Source organism: Barbus barbus, assembly GCF_936440315.1.
Source record: "Barbus barbus genome assembly, chromosome: 49".
In the NCBI taxonomy this organism is placed as follows: Eukaryota; Metazoa; Chordata; class Actinopteri; order Cypriniformes; family Cyprinidae; genus Barbus; species Barbus barbus.
The window spans coordinates 11,220,319-11,222,633 of NC_136727.1; the positions used below are offsets into that span (position 1 = coordinate 11,220,319).

The 2,315-nt window shown below is 35.9% G+C and overlaps 1 protein-coding gene across 1 annotated transcript; it reads left to right on the top strand.

Moving 5' to 3' along the window:
* The first annotated feature begins 536 nt into the window (after window positions 1–536).
* LOC306867319 (complement factor D-like) lies at window positions 537–1,755 on the top strand. The gene is made up of 5 exons (XM_079412920.1): window positions 537–638; window positions 720–867; window positions 983–1,121; window positions 1,196–1,444; window positions 1,533–1,755. The coding sequence occupies exons 1-5, from the start codon at window positions 578–580 to the stop codon at window positions 1,689–1,691; spliced, it is 756 nt and encodes a 251-aa protein (XP_079269046.1). The 5' UTR covers window positions 537–577; the 3' UTR covers window positions 1,692–1,755.
* The last annotated feature ends 560 nt before the right edge of the window (window positions 1,756–2,315 follow it).

Genomic DNA, 2,315 nt, shown 5'->3' on the forward strand with positions numbered 1-2,315 from the left:
CTCCAACCCTAATCAAACACACCTGAACAGGCTAATCAATGTCTTCAGGATTACTAAGGCTACAGGCAAGTGAGATTTTTATTTATTTTTTGGTTGGAGTTAAACTCTGCAGGACAGCGGCACTCCACGAACAACATCGCCTACTCCTGACCTATAGTTTACCTATAAATGTAATTCAGGTTTAGGGTTCAAATTGAGTTTAGTCAACAGCATAACGTTGATCACAACAAAATTAATTTCCAAATTAAACAAATCAATACAAAAAGCCATTTTCATATTCTGACAGCAAAAGCTACATACACACATGCATCTCTTATTTATTGGTCCTTTATTAAACCAGGTAAAACAAAGAAGTGACTTGGCCAAGATTTTAAAGATTTTAAATGTCTTATTTTTTGTGGTTTCATTTAACAGCTGATGCAGATGACAAAAAGTAACACAAATAATATCTTCTTACTATCAGTGTTACTGACACCACAAGCTGAGAAAAAAAAGGCTTACAGGCAGCTCAATGTCTCCCTCCACACATCATTGTATTTATATAGTGTTTGTCAGTAAGAGCTCACTGATTGTCTTCATGATGACCATCATCTCTCTGCTCCTGCTGGTCTCTCTGCTGCCACACCTGACCTTCACTGGTAAGACTGACAAAAAAACAGAATATTATATTAATTGGTATCTGCTGAATAAGCTGACTGACAGCAGTCTCTCTCTTTCAGTTCATGTGGATGTTGGTATAGTGAATGGCACAGAAGCAAAACCCCACTCCAGACCTTTCATGGTTTCTCTTCAGAGGAACTGGCGACATATCTGTGGTGGATTCCTCATTTCTGAAAGATTTGTTTTGACCGCTGCACACTGCTGGAAGTAAGACTTCAATTTAGTCTGAACTGTAATTATGAGTTCAAATCATAATATCATAATTAAAAAACTTCTATAATGATGGTATTGTTCATTATACTAATATGACTTTCTTCCACAGAAATGAGACACTAACAGCTGTGGTTGGTGCACATGACCTAAGACAGAATGAAGGGCCTGTCCGCATTGATGTGAAGTCCTACCACATGCATCCAGACTTCAACATTTACACTTTGCAGAACGACATTATGCTTTTGAGGGTAACAGTAGTTTAATTGATTCTTATTAAATGATTCGACTTTCTTTTAATAATGATAATGTTTTTGTATTACAGCTAGATAAAGAAGTCGAACAAAATAAGAATTTCATGAAGATTTCCATAAAAACAAAGAAAGACATTGAAGCTGATTCTGTTTGCCATGTTGCTGGCTGGGGAAGACTGAGTTTTAAAGGGAAAAAGAGTTTTCGTCTCATGGAAGCAGACGTGAAGATCATGAATAACACTGAATGCAAAAATAAATGGAAAGACAAATTCTCAGCCTCACAAATGATGTGTGTCTACGGCCATGGAGGAAGCTGTAGTGTATGTAAAAACAATATCAATTTGAGACCATCAATAGTGAGAAGTACTGTATCATTTCAGTCATGTGTAGATCTGTGTTTCTTCACAGGAGGATGGAGGAGGTCCTTTGGTTTGTGAAGACATTGCAGTCGGTGTCACTTCCTTTGGTGACCCAAAAATCTGCAATAGTCGTGAACGACCTGTAGTTTACGTAAAGATTTCACCATATATTCCATGGATCTGCTCTATTATTGGAAATGTGGAGTGATTTTTGCAATGAAACAAAATTAAGTATTTGTTTAAATGGTCAATAAACAAACTATGTGTCACGCATCAATTGTAAGTGGTGTTTATTGTTGCAGCCCTATAAAATAATAGTAGTCTACTGATAAGGATTCAAGTAACTAAAACTGTATAGGCCACAATTCTTGATAATGATAATCATGAATGTCAGCATAGAAACTGAAGTGAAATGTCTAAACTTATAAATGCTCTTCTTTCTACAGTGTTCATAAAATGTGTTTGGACGCTTTCTGACACTGAAGTGTTCAAAAATTTTATGACTGTCATTGTATTAGATATCACACCAAGTAGCATTTACAATGACACTAGACCTAACATTTCTACACAAGAAAGTGTCCAAACATATTTGTCTTTCTTTTGCACAGAATATCTATAATATTTTAACTGAGCATTTAGCAAGCTTCTTTTAAATTACTTCAGTCACTGAATGTGAAAAGAGCTACGGTTGGTAAAGGGGTGGTCAAGTACGTGAAATTTCTTGGGCAAAAACATTCAATGTCTATTACTGTTACACTTGATTCATTCAAGAATGAAGACGATAGGATCTAAATGCAGATGAGCTTTATTGAAGGAATTAACAGGAACCTGG